The sequence below is a fragment of the Salvelinus namaycush genome, chromosome 24 (assembly GCF_016432855.1).
Source record: "Salvelinus namaycush isolate Seneca chromosome 24, SaNama_1.0, whole genome shotgun sequence".
NCBI classification, from domain to species: Eukaryota; Metazoa; Chordata; class Actinopteri; order Salmoniformes; family Salmonidae; genus Salvelinus; species Salvelinus namaycush.
Window position 1 is genome coordinate 13412545 of NC_052330.1, and position 19504 is coordinate 13432048.

The 19504-nt window shown below is 44.8% G+C and overlaps 1 protein-coding gene across 1 annotated transcript in view; it reads left to right on the forward strand.

Moving 5' to 3' along the window:
* Nucleotides 1-19504, forward strand: part of LOC120019552 (scavenger receptor class A member 5-like) — a 46402-nt gene that overhangs the window by 25381 nt on the left and 1517 nt on the right. Inside the window, exons 5-7 of the mRNA XM_038962852.1 lie at nucleotides 419-526; nucleotides 3711-3767; nucleotides 15635-15823. Of these exons, the coding sequence (XP_038818780.1) occupies nucleotides 419-526; nucleotides 3711-3767; nucleotides 15635-15823 (354 nt within the window). The remainder of the gene's footprint in view (nucleotides 1-418; nucleotides 527-3710; nucleotides 3768-15634; nucleotides 15824-19504) is intronic.

The window sequence follows — 19504 nt, forward strand, 5'->3', positions numbered from 1 at the left end:
TCCTACCACATTCAAAATCTCAGTTTTTCCACTTTCCTACTCATTAAAGAGTTAGGTACTCCAGTACATTACCTTGTGAGTAATGCAGTGACAATATCTTCAATACCTAGTGAACAGGACCACTGGTGGTTTCAAACCCATAAATCCACTCTGTTTGCTAACAACCTATTAACAGCCCCTCAAACTGGGCTCAAAGCATCCTGGGAAAGGGAGTAAGGGCATTCCCTTAGATAGTCTTTCATGACATAATGAAATTATGAATAAAGAAAGAGAACATTGGAAAATGTTATGTCATGCAATGGGCCCATCGTACTCAAATATCCCAATAAGATAGGTTGTTTTCATTCTTTGAAATGCATGCCAGATATCCTGTTTGAAAAGACTTGGGAAAATACATTTATCTATGTCTTCCCGGCAGGTTTAACAGGAGAAAAAGGCATCCAGGGTCCAAGGGGACTAAAAGGCCCGAGCGGCCCCGACGGCCTACAGGGGGAGAAAGGGGAAATGGGACCCAAAGGGCCCAAAGGTATGTCTGATATTATTACTGTCTGACAGCTGTAGAATCATTAGTTAAACTATCATCTGTACCTACCTGTCTCTTTGAACCTTAAAGGGGTGCTCTCACCGATTGTGCCACCGTGCTCTCTCTTAGGCTCAGGCTCCAGAGAAGGTAATCCAAGGCAGATGGATGGAGGATCAGGGTCAATTCCGTCTGATTTGTTGTGTCTCATTGACAACTATATCTGCAGGCCCTCTGCCTTCCCAGCCTAACCCATAGCAGACCTACCTTATCAGCTGATGTGCTGAGCCAACCTAAAACCTTGAAGATAGAAATACACTTCATGACCGAAAGTATGTGGACACGTGCTCGTTGAAAAAAATCTTGGTCATTAATATGGAGTTGCCTACACCTTTGCTGGAACATTGCTACGGGGACTTGCTTCCATTCAGCCAAGTCAGTTAGATTTTTACACTCTACGCACTTCAGCACTCGGCGGTCCCATTCTGTGAGCTTGCGTGGCCTAACACTTTGCGGCTGAGCCATTGTTGCTCCTAGACGTTTCCACTTCACAATAACAGCCCTTACAGTTGACCGGGGAAGCTCTAGAAAGGCAGACATTTTACAAACTGACTTGTTGGAAAGGTGGCATCCTATGACGGTGCCACGTTGAAAGTCACTGAGCTCTTCAGGGGTCAATTAGAAATGTCCTCACATTTTTTGTCCATTAAAATAACATCAAATTGATCAGAAATACAGCGTAGGCATGGTTAATGAGACATAACAATAATAATGTCTACACTGTATTTCTGATCAATTTGATGTTATTTTAATGGACAAAAAATGTGCTTTTCTTTCAAAAACAAGGACATTTCTAAGTGACCCCAAACTTTTGAACGGTAGTGTATATAGTGTATGTCTTGCTCTTACCATACTAATAGAGGAAAGCCATGTACGGGCTTTAATTGGTCCAACCTTAGCCCTGAGAACTGGCTGTAGACTCATATGGTGCCTCGACACCATTGGAGTCTATAGCCATGTCTCAAAGCCTTCTAGAAGGCCGTTTCCTCTTTCGTCACCTTGTGTGTTGGAAAGCAGCACTTGTTTTGAAAGATATGTGTGAGAGATACTCCTCTCACACACATGATTCGAGACACAGCGCCTTATCGTATTGGTCATAGATTTGACTCTCCACAATGGGCCTATTCTATTTCTCCATGCTAACCAAACAGCTGTTCTGGATCAGTTTAGTTTGGCTGAACTGTCCGGTGCTGGAGGCTCAAACCTCTGTGAGCCAACAACATTAAGATGGGATGTGGATGCCCTGTGCTGTCTATCTGCCCTGGCCTCCCAGGCCCAGCTCTATTAGACTGACTCACTGAGACTACCACACGCAATTAACAGGGTTAGAGAAATATCAGTGATGCTTGCAAAAGGATCCTTGTGGAAAAGGCAGAGGTGTTTTGGGGCTTGTTAAAGCAGGCCTATGAATAGCCAGGCAGTTTCATTATGTCTGTTTTTCTGTGAGGCAGAGTGGTGTTTGCGGTAGGTGTTTGAACCAGAGTGAGTGTCTAAAATATCTCAACCTACGATGAGGATGTGGTCAGCACGGAGCACTACCCGACACTTGGTGCTTCTGTTTGGGCGCCACTGCAATTGGTCCCTTTCCTGTGATTTTGAATATGAAAATTCAGGAAATAAACGTGGGATAATGGTCACTTTATAATCATTGTGTAATGTTACTTTATTACAGTAACAGCTCACACCACACCTTGGGGTTTTAGACTTGTAATTACAGAGAAATGTTCCCACAGAACTGAGCGGTAGGACTCCATCAAAGGCATATCTTTAGTTTGTTATTTTTATGAATATTCTACTAAATAGTACAATAATGTTCCTTTTTGCCTTTTTGCGTGGTGTCCTCTATTATCATGGACATACTTCTGGTATTACACATTAAAATACAACAAATCTGAAGATTTTATTGAGTGGAATTAAAGATTGAAATGGAATGATTACTTCATTTTCTACAGCCTCTCTCAAGTCCAGACAGTAAATTGCATGTATGGTGCTGGCATCTGAAATCAAGAATTGCAACTGCAAGGCTCTAGAATGTCCCTGCGTCCACACTCCGATCCTCATCAGATCAACATCAGATGCCCTCATTCAGGACACAAATGTCTTCAAGGAGGATCTACTTTCAATCGCATTTATAAGACTGTTAACTGGCCTCAAGTAGTGAGGCTTTCTATGTCTGTAAAGCATATAACATCATCGGACAAGCCAGAAAGATGCCATAACGATTCTCTCCGCTCACTCTGAAAGAGGAGATGCAGGACAACTGTGCTTTCAGCTTCTCAATCCCACTCATTTTGTTAATTAAATCCTTTAATCATTAAATTGATGTTGTCTTTTGCCCTGACCCTTTTTTGTCTTTCAAAATCTGCATACAATCCACAGACAGCTGAGTTGCCTCAGATGTTGAGAGCGGAGCAACAAACAAAACAATGGCCCATAATAATGGACTTCAGATCACAGAGAATCAAGGACATATGGGTTCATGTTGACTTTTGGGGAAACATACACCCTGACCATATTTGCTATTTGTACTGTTTCTAGTCCAATGCATTGGCTAGGAAAACCAAAAGCCGAAGAGACTGTAGTTCACAAGGGGGTTGTCCTATAATTTGTATGTCTAATGACAAGGTAATTACATTTAGTTTGTGAGGCTTCAATTCAGGTTAACAAGATAATAAGTTATCCAAAGGGAAATTGAGCTGAGGGATAATGTTTAATATCAGACCTGAGGTTGGTATATCTGGCGTTCATCTCAGGGCGAGGGGGGCTATTTTAGAGCTACTTTATGTTCCCCCAACCAAGAGCAAAAAGACCCTCTCATGTCTCCCAAGTATTCCAGTAAGGCAATTTGGAAACCTCAAACCATAGCCCATCTTTAAGTCTAATCCCTGCCCACCCACATAAAGTCAACAATGACAGAGTCAACCATGACAGACGGAGAGGGCACCGCTCAGAGAAGTAGCATGCTGGAAGGTTCTGTAGGGACATACACGTAATACTGTTCTTCTTCAAGTGAATCACTTGTGTTCAGTTTAATTTTGTACTTACATGATGTTATATATTAATCTGTGTTACTTCTTATTCTGCCACTGAGCGTAACACAATATTTTGTTGTCTGTCTTTCGTTTCCAAGGTGACAAAGGAGACAGAGGACTGAAGGGTGAGAAGGGAGACCGTGGTGAAAAAACAGGTGAGACCAGTGAGCAGTGAAGAGTTATGGAATTGCTGATTCCTCCTCATCCTCCAAATGATCTTGGTCAATGATGTTGTCCATTGTTATCTGCATACATATCGCGAACACTGCTGCATCGTAAAATGAGTTATTGGAATAGGTTGTAATAAAACCCAGGTAGGCTATAGAATTTAACCCTAACTGACCTACCAATCCACTTTCACTACCTCTGCACTCCTTCGGGGGGTGAAGGAGTGCAGAGGGTCTTTTGAGGCCTTTTCCCTCTCTGTTTTGCTTTGGAATGCTGTTTACTCCATCACAACACATTCCAAAACTCAGCACCAGAGCTGAAGTCACATGCTGGTCTCAGTCTAGTGAGTTCATTACTCATTTACATCAGTAGCTGGAGGCTCTCACCTGGCAGACCCCACTTGTAAACAGGGATGCCAGTGGATCAAACAGAAAAATAAACTATTTTTATGGACCGAGCCACAACAGGCATAAATCTCTGCTCTACTTGTACATGGAACGGTCACCTCATATGTTGAAGCAGTTATTAGCGTGACGTTTTACAGGTTTCTTCCTGTATCCACACCACCCAATATGGCTTACCTCACCAAATAATAAGTATCAAAACATTTATTCACAGTGTTTAAAGCATGGGCAAACTGGTTAGTAGGCCTGGTTGTACTGAGTGGGCCTGTCGTATCGTTGTACAGTATATGCCCGCACACCCCCACTGACAGGTCATTTCAATAAAACCACAATGTGTTTTCAAGCAGGGAAAGAAAACAAACCCACAAGCCTCAATTTCTTCCCTCACACAGGAAATATTATTCTTTCTCTATGACATCATTAAACCCATTTTGGTGTGATGAGAGCTGGAACGGTGTTCTTCTTAAAGTGACAGCTACAAACATCTGAAATACATTTCTCTTCATTAGCTACAACCAGGAAAAGATCAGAACTCCACATTCAAAGCCATGTGATTTAAGAGGTTTTCTTCTGGTACTTGGTCTGGATTTGTTTCCATAATTGTCAAGCTCTCATGCTAGTGGTTGATGGAAAGCAGTGGTGTCACACAAAGTATAGGTCCTCGTAGTGAGAGGAAGGTCTGTCACAGCTCAGACACCGTGGGACTCTCCCCCAGTCCCCTTGTTCATTTATCTTCTTTACCCCGCTATACTTTTAGAATGTCACAACTGACAACCATGCTTCTCCTAGATGGCTGAGAGCTGGGGCTTACCTCCGGCTGAGGGTTAGGGCTGAGAGCTGGGGCTGAGAGTTGGGGGTGCAGTTGAACCTAAAGCCCCATACACCGTAACTAGCGTGACAAGCTGTAAAATGTCAGGTGCTTTAAAGCTTACTTGGTAATTGTTTCCATAGCGTTGCCTTTCACCCTAACATCCACACACCTCTCAAGATGGGGGTACCGAACTTTGATACGATATCCCAAGAGTCCAACAGAAACTGGAGTAAGCTTGGATTGGAAAGATTATTTTTACAGGACAGGCACAAGCTCCATTCTCCACATTTGAAGTGTCAACCCGGTGCTGAGTTACTTAGACTTTACTCATATACACATGCATGAGCAGTCACATTTACACATGAACAACCTGAAGTTGTGAACATAACACACGCACACGCCCCAAAATGCACAACATTGTCTTAGTCCATTGGTCCAGAAATGTTGTTGCAAAGGGCCGAACATTGGTTCCCTGCCAGATGTTGTAAGCTGTTACGCTAAGATTCAGATTCACTCCCCTTCCTCTTCCCTAAGAGTAGAGAGGAAGATATAAAGTTTGGTTGACTGCCAGTTTTATAGGTCAGTGTAGCCATTTTTGTTTTTTAATCGGTTATTGTTTATGGCCTTATTATGTGCTCATACATGCCAAAATCATGTCCGATATCATTTTACCCCAGTGTATTTGTAATGAGTATGATGGGAGACAGAGTGCTTGTTTCAAGCATAGGGTGCAGCAGGTGTTTATTTAGTAAAGGACCACAGGAGGAGGCAGGTAGCTGGGTCCAGGGACAGGCAGAAGGTCATACACAGGGAATCCAAAAAGGTAACAGTATAGGCAAGGAAAAAGGCTAATAACATAGTCTGGGAGATCAGGCAAGAGGTTGATGACAGGAAATCTGATCTAAAGTACAGGCAGGAAATAGGGAAAAAAACGCTGTTAGTGAGAATGGCCAAAAACTATGATACACAGGAGGACTAGTATGGCCCTAAACAGCACTCCGCCTAGACCGTGGACAAAAACAAACAATACCTCACAATGATGGGATGCAATGAACTGAGCTAAGTAGTGTGTGTAAATGGCATACAGGTGTGTGAACAGGTGATCAGAATTCAGGTGATTGGGATCTGGAGAGTGAGCTGCGTTCAGGGGATCTATGTGTTTGAGAGTGTGAGTTGGAAGCAGACGTTACAGTATTTTAATAATGAAAATACCTAGTTAAAATTGTAGCTGTAAGTATAGCAAAGTGGGCCAGTGCTCCAATCGCCAAATGCACAGTTGGAAACGTGCCTACTTTTATAAGGTATTGACAGCACTGCTTTTAGTGTTTTCTCCCATAAGACTAAACAACTCTTTTTCTAGAACAAATACTTCAGTTGTGAAACTACAGAGAGATGTCATGAGTGTATTTTAGTTGGCAGTGTTTATTATGATTTTTGTGGAAAAGCAGAAGGGAGGGTGATGTCTATGAATCCAAAAATAGTAATTATACAGATAATTAACAAAACACGAACACAACAGTATTCATACCTTAGTTTTTATGGTAAATGTGAATGAAAAAACTTTTGATAATGGTTTTCATACACATACCTTGTCCATAATGTAGAGGCCTATGTGATTTTCATTGAAGAGTTAAGGGAAGAGGATGGTACATGTGATCTGCATAACATACCAATACTAATGGACATACAGTACCAGTCAAAAGTTTGGACACACCTACTCATTCAAGGGTTTTACTCTACAAAACTATGAAATAACACACATGTAGTAACCAAAAAAGTGTTAAACAATTCAAAATATATTTTATATTTAAGATTCTTCAAAATAGCTACCCTTTGCATTTGTCACACCCTGATCTGTTTCACCTGTCTTTGTGCTTGTCAACACCCCCCTCCATGTGTCACCCATCTTCCCCATTATCCCCAGTGTATTTGTACCTGGGTTCTCTGTTTGTCTGTTGCCAGTTAGTTTTATTTGTCAAGCCTATCAGCGGTTTTCCACTTGCTCCTGTCTTTTTCTTGTTTTCCCGGTTTTTACCATTCGGCCTGTACCTTGTCACACCACCCTGGATTATTGACCTCTGCCTGCCCTTGACATGTCGTTTTTCCTGCCCCCTGTTCTAGTAATAAACTTTTGTTACTTCGACACTGTCTGCATCTGGTTCTTCTCCTGAAACGTGATAGCTTTGCACACTCTTGGCATTCTCTCAAACAGCTTCATGAGATAGTCACCTGGAATGCATTTCAATTAACAGGTGTGCCTTGTTAATTTGTGGAATTTCTTTCCTTCTTAATACGTTTGAGCCAATCAGTTGTGTTGTGACAAGGTAGGGGAGGTATACAGAAGATAGCCCTATTTGGTAAAAGACCAAGTCCATATTATGGCAAGAACAGCTCAAATAAGCAAAGAGAAACGAGAGTCCATCATTACTTTAAGACATGAAGATCAGTCAATCTGGAAAATTTCAAGAACTTTGAAAGTTTCTTCAAGTGCAGTCACAAAAACCATCAGGCACTATGATGAAACTGGCTCTCATGAGGACCGCCACAGGAAAGGAAGAGCCAGAGTTAGAAGAGACTTGTTTGGGCCAAGAAATACGAGCAATGGACATTAGACCGGTGGAAATCTGTCCTTTGGTCTGATGAGTCAAAATTTGCAATTTTTGGTTTCCAACCGCTGTGTCTTTGTGAGACGCGAAGTAGGTGAATGGATGAGCTCCGTATGTGTGATTACCAACGTGAAGCATGGAGGAGGAGGTGTGATGGTGTGGAGTTGCTTTGCTGGTGACACTGTATGATTTATTTAGAACTCAAGGCACACTTAACCAGCATGGCTACCACAGCATTCTGCAGTGATACGCCATCCTATCTGCTTTGTGCTTAGTGGGACTATCATTTGTTTTTCAACAGGATAATGACCCAACACACATCCAGGCTGTGTAAGGGCTATTTGACCAAGAAGGAGAGTGATGGAGTGCTGCATCAGATGATCTCGCCTCCACAATCACCCGACCTCAACCCAATTGAGATGGTTTGGGATGAGTTGGACTGCAGAGTGAAGGAAAAGCAGCCAACAAGTGCTCAGCATATGTGGGAACTCCTTCAAGACTGTTGGAAAAGCATTCCAGGTGAAGCTGGTTGAGAGAATGCCAAGAGTGGGCAGAGCTGTCATCAAGGCAAAGGGTGGCTACTTTGAAGAATCTAAAATCTAAAATATATTTTGATTTGTTTAACATTTTTTTGGTTACTACATGATTCCATATGTGTTATTCATAGTTTGATGTCTTCACTATTATTCTAGAAAATAGTAAAAATAAAGAAAAACCCCTTGAATGAGTAGGTGTGTCCAAACTTTTGACTGGTACTGTACCTTTGTGTGCCTCCTTGTCTGTATACCTGCAGACAAAGACACAAAAGTGAGCAGTTCAATCATCTTCACCCAAAACAGCTAGCCTTCAACATATTCTTATGGCCTACATATTATTACCTCTCTGTTGATTGATATCCATTGAATTGTGTCCTTTTTCTGTTTAAGAAAGATTTGCACAATATGAAAAGATAGATGGTATCATCATAAAACAATATCAATTTAGATAATACAAGAAACAAACCTTACCTTAAATTGAGGAGATCTTTATATTTTTCAGTTAAGTGCCAGCACCTGCTGTCCTTTCAAATTCAAATCCAAATGTTTCAGTTGGGCAGTTAGGTTCCTGTAAGAACCCCCACCAACTAAGGAGGTTCCTCGATGAACCCCACCTCATATGGGCTTTTTGGAAGAACCTTTTGGGGGGCATTTTCAGTGCCAGGAACCCTAAGGTTCATAGAAGAACCCTTGTTGAACCCCACATTTTTTGAGTGTGGTGAACAGGAGGCCCCCGGATCAGCCTCCCACTGTGTATGCTGGGGGAAAGAGACGCCTACGCACGCACGCACGCACGCACGCACGCACGCACGCACGCACGCACGCACGCACGCACGCACGCACACACACACACACACACACACACACACACACACACACACACACACACGAGGATAATGACAATACCCACCCAGAACCCTCTTTAAACAAGGCAGAACACAGTCTAGCATCAACACATACAGCGGAGGTGACCTGAGATGGAGGAGATGGCCTCAGCACAGTTACGATATCACATAGACTGGCCCCTGTGATGGCCATCTCTGGGAGGTGAGGTCTTGCATATGAAAGTCCCTTAGGGACCGTGAGCAGGGGCACCTACAGTCCAGGGTAGAACACGGATTGTGTTTGCCTAACCAAAGAACTGACAAACACATTTAGTCAATGCAAGCCAGAGAGATGTAGTGGTGTTTGTATTCAGACGTACAGATGTCAAGCAGAGATACATTATAGAGTAAATGCTTGTACAAGTAGACAAAGTCAACATGGGAGATTATTTGTTATATTGTCCTTGTTCTGCAGCAGGCTACAGCTAGACAGTTTATCTTGGTAATCATTTCACTTGATGATATGGCTAATATCCTGTCCCTGCATCTCTATTTCTTGTGACAGCATTCTCGGACCTAATTCCACTAACGGATAGGGGAAGCTTTCCTCTACTGCAGCACATAGTCATAAATGTCTCTCTGTAACAGTGTAACATGGCCCTCTAAAGTGCACTCAATTCTATTTCTCATTTCCCATTTCCCTAAAGGAAGTATTTCATGATTCACTTACAGCTGTACGACTGTTAAGTTTTAGTGATACTACAGTAAGTAGGTGTATCTCTAATTTGGCTCTGTAGGCTAAATCAATCTGACCTCATAGTCAAGTAGACCTATGCATCATTGTGCTGAATTAGCCGTTTATAAGAGCGTGGGCTTCTCCATGTCGGTTCTGCTACCTACTGCACACAGATCCTCATCCACTATGCCATGTTAGTTACCCTGCTAATACCACCATGGCTCTGGCCTAGCCCCATCACACCCCTATCAGAGATAACCTGGGTCTGCGTCTCACTGGACAGATTGAAGTTTCCTGAGCCATTACCAGAGTAAAGTTATGCCTACATATCTGCAGCAGACACATGGTTTCAGTCTGCCAGATTGGCTGCATGTCTCAGGCTAAGAGTAGAGCGGAGCTCAGGCTGCAGCATCTGCAACACATTAACAAGATGTTCCTGTGCTCTTCTCGAGTCTATCCTCCAGATTCATGTTCAGCCATTGGAGCCCCAGGCTATTCATCTCCTGAAAAGGTCAATAAAGGCTAGTTGAGTCAGAGTTAATCTTCCAATGGGAGGTGCATTTACACATGAACAACCTGAAGTTGTGAACATATACACACTCACATGTGCACTTAGACCTGCACACACACACGCCCCAAAATGCACAGCATTGTCTTAGTCCATTAGTCCAGAAATGTTGTTGCAAAGGGTCCAGATGTTGGAAGCTGTTGCACTAAGATTCAGATTCACTCTCTTACTCTCCCCTAAGAGTAGAGAGGAAGGTATAAAGTTTGGTTGACTGCCAGTTTTATAGGTCAGTGTAGCCATTTTTGTTCTTTAATCGGTTATTGTTTTTGTTCTAATTATGTTGCTCATACATGCTAAATTCAAGTCAGATATAATTTCCCCCCCAGTGTATTTTAATAATGAAAAGCCTAGTTCAAATTGTAGTTTTGATGATGTAAAGTATAGCAAAGTGGGCGAGTGCTCCAATCGTCAAAGGCACAGTTGGAAACGTGCCTACTTTTATAAGGTATTGACAGCACTGTTTTTAGTGTTTTCTCCCATAAGACGAAACAACTCTTTTTCTAGAACAAATACTTCAGTTGTGAAACTACAGAGAGATGTCATGAGTGTGGTGGTAGAAATGGGAAGTATTGGTTTTCATCTTATCAATTAGCTGGACTTTAATAGGCCCTGTATTATACTGTGCATGAGTCTCTGTCAGGAGAAGTCTGCTAAGAGGTTTTCTGTTGGATGTGTGATTAACTTAACTTAAGTTTCTTTCTGAACTTCTAAAATGATTTGAACAAACCAAGCCTCATGCTGGCGTGAAGGTAGGTCCAAACCTGGCTGCAACATGTTTTTCATTAGGTATTTTGTTGCAGGATTACAGGTCTAGGCTTCATTACAGGACTAGGCTTCATGTGCAGGGGAGCTGTAATATGACATCCTGGCTAGAAATAGCATTTTCTCTCCTTCCTATTCTTACTAAATCTTCCCAAACATGAGGGTGGACGGGAGGTCCCTCGGATCAGCCTCCCAAAGTGTGTGCTGGGGGAAAGAGACGCCTGCTGTCTTGTGGGACACACACACACACACACACACACACAGAGAGAGAGAACCCTCTTTAAACAAGGCAGAAAACAGTCTAGCATCAACACATACAGCGGAGGTGACCTGAGATGGAGGAGATGGCCTCAGCACAGTTACGATATCACATAGACTGGTCCCTGTGATGGCCATCTCTGGGAGGTGAGGTCTTGCATATGAAACAGGGGCACATACAGTCCAGGGTAGAGCACAGATTGCGTATGCCTAACCAAAAAGCTGACAAACACATTTAGTCAATTAAAGTTTATTTTGACAAACTGTAATATTTTCACTTGATTATATGGCTAATATCCGGTCCCTGCATCTCTAACAGTCGTCTTTCGTTGAGTGAGTGGACCAAGACGTAGCGGGTGCTGAATACATAATGATTTATTTAAAGCCGAAGACGAACACGAAAAACACTTGGAAAATTACAAAACAACAAAACGACGTAGACAGACCTGAACATGTGAACTTACATAAACACGAAGAACGCACGAACAGGAACAGACTACATACACGAACGAAAACGAAACAGTCCCGTGTGGTGCGACAGACACAGACACGGAAGACAATCACCCACAAACAAACAGTGAGAACAGCCTACCTTAATATGGTTCTCAATCAGAGGAAACGTCAAACACCTGCCTCTAATTGAGAACCATATCAGGCAACACATTAACCCCAACATAGAAACACAATACATAGAATGCCCACCCCAACTCACGCCCTGACCAACTAAACACATACAAAAACAAGAGAAAACAGGTCAGGAACGTGACATAACCCCCCCCTCAAGGTGCGAACTCCGGGCGCACCACCAAAAGTCTAGGGGAGGGTCTGGGTGGGCATCTGTCCACGGTGGCGGCTCAGGCTCTGGGCGTGGTCCCCATCCCACCATAGTCAATCCCCGCTTTTGTAGCCTCCTCCCAATGACCACCCTCCAAATTAACCCCACCGGAATGAGGGGCAATACCGGAATGAGGGGCAATACCGGAATGAGGGGCAACACCGGACTGAGGGGCAACACCGGACTGGCTGACGGCTCTGGCTGGTCATGGCTGGCTGACGGCTCTGGCTGGTCATGGCTGGCTGACGGCTCTGGCTGGTCATGGCTGGCTGACGGCTCTGGCTGGTCATGGCTGGCTGACGGCTCTGGCTGGTCATGGCTGGCTGACGGCTCGGGCTGGTCATGGCTGGCTGACGGCTCTGGCTGGTCATGGCTGGCTGACGGCTCTGGCTGGTCATGGCTGGCTGACGGCTCTGGCTGGTCATGGCTGGCTGACGGCTCTGGCTGGTCCTGTCTGGCTGACGGCTCTGGCTGATCCTGGCTGGCGGACGGCTCTGGCTGCTCCTGTCTGGCGGACGGCTCTGGCTGATCCTGTCTGGCGGACGGCTCTGGCTGATCCTGTCTGGCGGACGGCTCTGGCTGATCCTGTCTGGCGGACGGCTCTGGCTGCTCCTGTCTGGCGGAAGGCTCTGGCTGCTCCTGTCTGGCGGAAGGCTCTGGCTGCTCCTGTCTGGCGGAAGGCTCTGGCTGCTCCTGTCTGGCGGAAGGCTCTGGCTGCTCCTGTCTGGCGGAAGGCTCTAGCGGCTCCTGTCTGGCGGGCGGCTTTGAAGGCTCAGTACAGACGGGCGGCTTTGAAGGCTCAGTACAGACGGGCAGTTCATGCGGCGCTTGGCAGACGGACAGTTCAGACGGCGTTGGGCAGACGGACAGTTCAGGCGCCGTTGGGCATACGGGCAGTTCAGGCGGCGTTGGGCAGACGGGCAGTTCAGGCGCCGCTGGGCAGACGGGCAGTTCAGGCGCCGCTGGGCAGACGGCAGACTCTGGCCGGCTGAGACGCACTGTAGGCCTGGTGCGTGGTGCCGGAACTGGAGGTACCGGGCTAAGGACACGCACCTTCAGGCTAGTGCGGGGAGCAGCAACAGGACGCACAGGACTCTGGAGGCGCACAGGAGGCTTGGTGCGTGGTGTAGGCACTGGTGGTAATGGGCTGGAAACACGCACCATAGGGCTAGTGCGTGGAGGAGGAACAGGGCTCTGGAGACGCACAGGAGGCTTGGTGCGTGGTGCCGGCACTGGTGGTAATGGGCTGGAGACACGCACCACAGGGCTAGTGCGTGGAGGAGGAACAGGGCTCTGGAGACGCACAGGAAGCCTGGTGCGTGGTGTAGGCACTGGTGGTACTGGGCTGGGGCGGGGAGGTGGCGCCGGATATACCGGACCATGCAGGCGTACTGGCTCCCTTGAGCACTGAGCCTGCCCAACCTTACCTGGTTGTATGCTCCCCGTAGCCCGACCAGTGCGGGGAGGTGGAATAACCCGCACTGGGCTGTGTAGGCGAACCGGGGACACCATGCGTAAGGCTGGTGCCATGTATGCCGGCCCGAGGAGATGCACTGGAGACCAGACGCGTTGAGCCGGCTTCATGGCACCTGGCTCAATGCCCAATCTAGCCCTGCCAGTGCGGGGAGGTGGAATAACCCGCACCGGGCTATGCACACATACAGGAGACACCATGCGCTCTACTGCGTAACACGGTGTCTGCCCGTACTCTCGCTCTCCACGGTAAGCTCGGGGAGTTGGCGCAGGTCTCCTACCTGACTTCGCCACACTCCCTTGTAGCCCCCCCCCCCCCAAGACATTTTTGGGCTTGACTCACAGGCTTCCGTGCTAGTCGCGTACCCTCATAACGCCGGTTCCTCTCTCCGGTTGCCTCTGCTCTCCTAATCGCCTCCAGCTGTTCCCATGGGAGGCGATCCTTTCCAGCCAGGATCTCCTCCCATGTGTAGCAACCCTTGCCGTCCAAAACATCCTCCCATGTCCATTCCTCCTTCGTGCGCTGTTGCTTTCTCCCGTTACACCGCTGCTTGATCCTTTGTTGGTGGGTGATTCTGTAACGGTCGTCTTTCGTTGAGAGAGTGGACCAAGACGCAGCGGGTGCTGAATACATAATGATTTATTTAAAGATGAAGACGAACACGAAAAACACTTGGAAAATTACAAAACAACAAAACGACGTAGACAGACCTGAACATGTGAACTTACATAAACACGAAGAACGCACGAACAGGAACAGACTACATACACGAACGAAAACGAAACAGTCCCGTGTGGTGCGACAGACACGGAAGACAATCACCCACAAACAAACAGTGAGAACAGCCTACCTTAATATGGTTCTCAATCAGAGGAAACGTCAAACACCTGCCTCTAATTGAGAACCATATCAGGCAACACATTAAACCCAACATAGAAACACAATACATAGAATGCCCACCCCAACTCACGCCCTGACCAACTAAACACATACAAAAACAAGAGAAAACAGGTCAGGAACGTGACAGCATCTCTATTTCTTGTGACAACATTCTCTGACCTAATTCCTGACCTTGTTCCTGTGCTCTTCTCGAGTCTGTCCTCCAGATTCATGTTCAGCCATTGGAGCCCCAGGTTATCCATCTCCTGAAAAGGTCAATAAAGGCTAGTTCGGTCAGAGTTAATCTTCCAATGAGAGGTACTAATTGTTTTCAACACCTTCTCCTGCCCCGACAAGACCACAAATGTCACTCCAAACTCTTTATAACTGCAGTTATGGAGGTCACCAAGTATGGAGAAAGTAATTACCCCTAATAGCAAACCCCTTTGAACAAACAAGCTTCATGGAAAGCATTTCCTAAAGATTTGTTCAAGTGTTTTGTTTTATTTTCCCGGTTATGGAAAAATAATTGACATTAAATAAAGTTAGAAAGATGTTTGGCTTGTTGCTCCATACCTGAAGGATTGTTTTTGTCTACATGAAATGTACAAACAGTGTTTTGAACAAACTAATCCAAAAAGTATGACTTCACTAACCTGGTTGGGAAATCAACAGCAAATCAACTTGCCGGTGTCCTCTGAATATTACTATAATTTAGTTGACTTTACAGAAATGCACTCTATGATCCATCTTTGAGGTTAATACACTGAGTCAAGCCACCTCAATCTGATCAATGGTCTGTGGCTAGGGGTTTGTTTGGCCCATGACCAGCTTCCCCTTTCAAACCACCATCCATGTCTCTCTCCCCTGCTGTGTGTGTGTGTGTGTGTGTGTGTGTGTGTGTGTGTGTGTGCGTGCGTGCGTGCGTGCGTGCGTGCGTGCGTGCGTGCGTGCGTGCGTGCGTGCGTGCGTGCGTGCGTGCGTGCGTGCGTGCGTGCGTGCGTGCGTGCGTGCGTGCGTGCGTGCGTGCGTGCGTGCGTGCGTGCGTGCGTGCGTGCGTGCGTGCGTGCGTGCGTGCGTGCGTGCGTGCGTGCGTGCGTGCGTGCGTGCGTGCGTGCGTGCGTGCGTGCGTGCGTGCGTGCGTGCGTGCGTGCGATTTAGTGGATGAGACACTGGTGAGGCTGGTGAATGGATCAGGCCCTCACGAGGGGAGAGTGGAGGTGTTCCACGAGAGACGCTGGGGGACGGTGTGTGATGACGTCTGGGACAAGAAGGACGGCGACGTGGTCTGCAGGATGCTTGGCTACAAAGGAGCCTTTGAGATCCATAAAACAGGCCGGTTTGGACAAGGTAAGCCTTTTGGCTGTTTTTATCTCTACCGAGATTTGAACTAACTACAGTGCAGACTGTGATAAACTTGTGGAGGCGGATTAGGATTTTTACCATTTGTTTTTGTAATTGTACTTTTTTATGGTGGGTATTAGTGCACAAAGCATTTGAAAACTACTGACATTCATATACGTTTATAAGGAACATCATAGGAGCCAGATGCCATCAAAAATGTGCCAGTGGTAATATCCATCTGTTTCCTCTCTTATGACCTATTTTCCACAACCATCATTACATCATACACACACATCTATGTTTGGTCCAATCAAAATATTATGGTGTATTAATACTATTTAGTTCAAATTAATCTGGAAATTAAAAAAAAACAAATCTAATTCCAAGAACCATTCTTTAAAATGAACAATAATTCACATTTACTTTTGAGGATTAATTAAACAGTTGTAAATGTGTCTTTCATAGACCCCATTTGCGAAGCAAAATGTTGTTTCTTTATTCTTGACCTCATCCTGACCCGTATTTGTATCTATAATTATGTTAGAGATGACATTGTACATGGTCAATACAATAAATTATTCTCAAAATAAGTGTTGAGATGCTGGGTAAACCAGTTTAGGAGGCATGTCTAGTTAAAATAAACCCAACAGTGATGTATTAGGCCCAGTCCAAACATCTGTGGTGAATGTACACTATACTATACTGGTCCTGGCCAAGTTTCCTTTTCAAGTTCATGCTGCACTCAAGATGTTTCAGTTATTCAATGTTATGTAGTTGGTGGTGCTCAAACTTGGAGTCTTCTCTCATGGTGCTAAATGTGGTAGAATGACCTTAAAGCAGAAACTCTGATCATACAGAGTGTGTTTGCCAACATTCTGAGGGAAAATATTGCTCACACTCAAAGTTCAAAATGTTTCTGTGAACAAACAGATAGAGTAGATAGACGGTAGGCCTACTAGGTCCTGGTTCCTTCTCAACATTACTGCTGGTCATAAAGTATATGGAAAACAATATGGAACGATATTTCCATACACACAAAGGGCCTCCTTTGAGCATTAGTGATACTACTACTTTTGAGGTACGACACACAAATACATAAAATAAAATAGCTGAAATGGAGACATTAGTTCCTAACTACACACATAGTTCTCATTGTAGACGTATATTTATACGATATATCAGACAAGCCCTGGCATTAAAAGGGTTGATGGTCTAGTCTGCGGCCTCCAGCCAATGTAGAATATATTTGGCCTCTTATCTTTCATCAAGTCCGTCTATGAATTCCCTCACTGGTACACAGCCCCTGATAGGCCTATGGGGATGAGGCCCACATGCACATCTGTAAACTGTCATCTTAGAGTGAAAGAAATGAATGTCTGATTCAGGATATAAAAAGCATATTGTACTTTTTGTGCTCATTATGTTGCCAGCATTCGAATATAACCCTGAAGCAAAAAGAAGACCAGGAACTATAACGTGAAATCTGATTCAAATGTGGGATAAGACAGACATGCTTATGCTAATGTTAACTTTGTGGGAACCTTTTGTGGGGAGAGTGATATCCTTATGACTTATTGCATTTAAAACATATATTATTCTGGATTGGTTTGATAAACTGTATATAGTGAGTATAAAAAAACATTAAGAACACCTTCCTAATATTGAGTTGCACTCCCCCCTTTTGCCCTCATAACAGCCTCAATTTGTCTGGGCATGGCCTCTACAAGGTGTCAAAAGCTTTTCACAGGGTTGCTGGCCCATGTTGGCTGGATGTCCTTTGGGTGGTGGACCATTCTTGATACACACGGGAAACTGTTGGGCGAAAAAAAAACATCAGCATTGCAGTTGTTGACACAAACCAATGTGCCTGGCACCCACTACTATAGCCCGTTCAAAGGAACTTACATTTTTTTGTCTTGCCTATTCACCCACTGACTGGCACACATACCAATCCATGTCTCAATTGTCTCAAGGCTTAAAAATGCTTCTTTAACCTGTTTCCTCCCTTCATCTACACTGATTGAAGTGGATTTAACAAGTGACATCAATAAGGGATCATAGCTTTCACCTGGATTCACTGTGGTTTTCCTGCATGTATATTATCCCTTGTTATAAATCAAACAAAGTTGTAGTTATGTTAGGCATACAGTGCATTCGGAAAGTATTCAGACCCCTTGACCTTTTCCACATTCTGTTACGTTACAGCCTTATTCTAAAATTGATTAATATTTTAAAATCCATCTACAGACAATACCCTATAATGACAAAGCGAAAACATGTTTTTTAGACATTTTTGAAAATGTATTAAAAATAAAAAACAGAAATACCTTATTTACATAAGTATTCAGACCCTTTGCTATGAGCCTTGAAATTGAGCTCAGGTGCATCCTGTTTGCATTGATCATTCTTGAGATGTTTCTACAAATTGATTGGAGTCCACCTGGGGTAAATTCAATTGATTGGACATGATTTGGAAAGGCACACACCTGTCTATATAAGGTCCCACAGTTGACAGTGCATGTCAGAGCAAAAACCAAGCCACGAGGTCAACGGAATTGTCCGTAGAGCTCCGAGACAGGATTGTGTCAAAGCACACATCTGGGGAAGGGTACCAAAACATGTCTGCAGCATTGAAGGTCCCCAAGAACACAGTGGCCTCCATCATTCTTAAATGGAAGAAGTTTGGAACCACCAAGATTCTTCCTAGAGATGGCCGCCCGGCCAAACTGAGCAATCAGGGGAGAAGGGCCTTGGTCAGGGAGGGGACCAAGAACCCAATGGTCATTCTGACAGAACTCCAGAGTTCCTCTGTGGAGATGGGAGAACCTTCCAGAAGGACTGCCATCTCTGCAGCACTCCACCAATCATGGTAGGGTGGTCAGACGGAAGCCACTCCTCAGTAAAAGGCACATGACAGCCCACTTGGAGTTTTCCAAAAGGCACCTAAAGGACTATCAGACCATGAGAAACAAGATTCTCTGGTCTGATGAAACCAAGATTGAACTCTTTGGCCTGAATGCCAAGTCTCACATCTGGAGGAAACCTGGCAACATCCCTACGGTGAAGCATGGTGGTGGCAGCATCATGCTGTGGTGATGTTTTTCAGCGGCAGGAACTGGGAGACTAGTCAGGATTGAGGCAAAGATGAACGGAGCAAAGTACAGAGAGATCCTTGATGAAACACTGCTCCAGAGGGCTCAGGACCTCAGACTGGGGTGAAGGTTCACCTTCCAACAGGACATTGACCCTAAGCACACAGCCAACACAATGCAGTAGTGGCTTCGGGACAAGTCTCTGAATGTCCTTGAGTGGCCCAGCCAGGGCCCGGACTTGAACATGATCGAACATCTCTGTAGAGACCTGAAAATATCTGTGCAGCGATGCTCCCCATCCAACCTGACAGAGTTTGAGAGGATCTGCAGAGAAGAATGGGAGAAACTCCCCAAATACAGGTGTGTCAAGCTTGTATCATCATACCCAAGAAGACTCGTTGCTGTAATCGCTGCCAAAGGTGCTTCAACAAAGTACTGTGTAAAGGGTCTGAATACTTATGTAAATGTACTATTTTAGTTTTTTTTATATTTCTACATTTGCAAAAAAAAAAAAATGTGTTTCTGCTTTGTCATTATGGGCTATTGTGTGTAGATTGATGAGGAAAAACACAATTTAATCAATTTTAGAATAAGG